Source organism: Loa loa (genome assembly GCF_000183805.2).
Source record: "Loa loa unplaced genomic scaffold supercont3.408, whole genome shotgun sequence".
Taxonomy (NCBI): domain Eukaryota; kingdom Metazoa; phylum Nematoda; class Chromadorea; order Rhabditida; family Onchocercidae; genus Loa; species Loa loa.
The window spans coordinates 32,607-35,253 of NW_018108588.1; the positions used below are offsets into that span (position 1 = coordinate 32,607).

Sequence of the window (2,647 nt, forward strand, 5' to 3'; positions counted from 1 at the left end):
ATGCACAGTTATTCAGAACCCCATTGGAAACTATTGTACAAAGTATTTTCCGTTATCTCACTTGTTTCCTTGGCTTATTAGAATTATTTTTCTTAGCAATGGTTAGCGCTATCTCATCCAAAGATAATCATTTTCGCCATGTTCTCGCTTTCTCCATCTTTCAGGTCCACTTTACAATTCATTATGTGTTGGTTAATTTTAATGACAGAGAATTTCCTCCAAGTTTCTAATTTTTGTTGAAAGAAGAAAAGACTGGGGTTTTTTTTCAGCTGTGAATATTTTACAGGTGACAGGAATGATTCATGGTGCGTTGCATATTATAATGTATCGAACAACGGGTATCTGTGATTACAGTACCCATACAAGAAAATCTTACAGGTTACGAACTTTATTATTCTTGTTTGTTAAATCACTGATTACTGGAAGAATTTGGCACGAATTAGATAACTTTCTAACTTACTGGAGAGTCTTCCAACTTACTGTGAATTAAATAATTCTTATAAAATCCTTTCTGCCAATTCAGTTGCAAGTCGAAAACTGAATTTACGAAAATAAAGGGATCACTGTATTCCCAAGCTCGAACATGTTTTGTTGACCAGATTGTATGAGAAGAGCAGAAGATGGGTCATGCCCATGCGCGGGTGGACATGTATTTCATGAGCTCCAAGCGAACAGAGTAACGACAAGCTGAATAAACTGATTATTACAAGCGGTAACGGAATACATAGTATGACGCTTATATTTCACCAAACTCATGTCTGATGTGGTTGGTATGCAGAAGCGCAACAAGAAATGTTCTAGATTGAATGCACAAACTGCTGATGCGATCAAGTAATGAAGTATAATGAAATTAAGCATTATAAAAATTGCAGGGTGAAGAAGACGTGCTACAGGTGGTCGGTGTTATTTCTCATTATTTGTGCTCTTTTGTATTATCGTCATAATAGCCGTTGCGAGCCTTATGTTTTTTCTGCATTTGCATTTTTTGAATACCTTGTTGTGCTAACAAATATCTATTTTCACGCTACATTTAGATTTGATTTCTACGGCTTGTGTATTTTTGTGTTTTGAGATTATCATATGACTTTTTGTTAAATCAGGCTAATAATAAAGAGTTCCGTAGAAGTATACTTTGTTTCATAGTAAATTGAACTTAAACGCACTGATTGGTATACTAAGGAGGAAATATATAACTGTTTGGGCAGCAATTCGCTATGACGCCTGTTGTGAGTGTGCAATTGCCCAACACAAGGATTAGTGGTAGTCTTACATTCTTAATTTTGTACTGAAGCAGTCTCACTGATAAAGGATTCATTACGCCACTCAATTTTCCTAGATTGTACAAGTTTCAAAAAGAAACTGGGTCTTATTTAACGAAGTGAAAACGAACTACATTTTAGACCTTTTCGAATGAATGCCAAAAATATCTTGAAGTGCTAGCAAATTTCTAGTTTTCATTTTAAGCATAAGACTCATCACTACAGAGACCGAAGGTAATGTTGTTCTTTGATTAGTACTAGTTAAACATTTTGGAAAACGAAAGTTGGATTTTTTTCCAACTTTTTAGCAAGAGGATCTAGTTGGTAAATATTTTGGATCCGGATTGGACTGTTTAAAGAATGATTTGTGTAAGCACTTCAGATCGATGAATGATCGATGCTGTAGTATAAAAATGTCAATTTGTTCACCGGAAGAGTATACGTAGTAACTAGAACTCCATCATACTAGAAAATGCTCCAAAAGTAAGCTAATGGATATTGTCGAATCCTAGTAATATAAAAGCAAATAACATTGCCTCCAAAGGGTTGAGAATGGGCATCACGACTAGCTGTGTAGTTTCATTTGTGCAGCGTATTTAATTGATGAAGCCATATAAAATGAGAAATGCATTTCTGAAAGCTACCGTCATAAATCTTGCGTAAAAACATTCAACAATTTCTTTTATCAAGTCTCAGACCCTTTAATCCCTAGCGACCATTCAAAATTATTTGCCTGAATCTTTGCCTTTTCTACTTTTGCAACTCACATTATTTCCTTTTTAGAATATCGGTTGTCTTTGCGACAATAGTTGAGCCTTGTCAGGTAAGTTTAAATCTTGAAACCAAATAGTCTAACCAGAATCGGTCAGACTTACTCTTTATGTTATTTCAGTTATTCTTTAATGTATGTTGTCAAAAAACTATGCATCATGTGAAAATACTAATGGAGTTTGTCTTGAACTTCTTTTTGGAAATTCATCCGTTAGACAAAAACTCAAAAAACAAGAAAATGTAAAACAACGTTTACAGATAATTTTTGGGCAACCAATAATGGGTTTCAAACAACTGAAGCGTTTTTGCATTCATTCATCTATGAATGCACCCGTATATCACACCGAAAACTTGGCAACACCTACACCAAATCACTCTTTACATGCTGTACCCAGACACCTCCCCAATTATCAAGGCGATAAACTGACTGAAATACAAGCAATCGAAGATACGCGAGCCCTTAACGCAGTGTTTTTCCAGGATCAGTCATCGGTATGACAATGAATTAGAATTTGGAAAAAAAAATGCTGAAACCATAACAGGTTCTCACTGGTTTTCGTTTATATATATATATATATATATATATATATATATATATATATATATATATATATATA

At 34.3% G+C, this 2,647-nt stretch overlaps 1 protein-coding gene across 1 annotated transcript in view; it reads left to right on the forward strand.

Annotated features, from left to right (window-relative positions):
• Nucleotides 1-1,123, forward strand: part of LOAG_18627 (hypothetical protein) — a 3,343-nt gene extending 2,220 nt beyond the window's left edge. The window contains exons 6-7 of the mRNA XM_020451290.1: nt 287-378; nt 873-1,123. Of these exons, the coding sequence (XP_020304941.1) occupies nt 287-378; nt 873-1,071 (291 nt within the window). The 3' untranslated portion in view covers nt 1,072-1,123. The remainder of the gene's footprint in view (nt 1-286; nt 379-872) is intronic.
• Nucleotides 1,124-2,647: the final 1,524 nt, after the last annotated feature.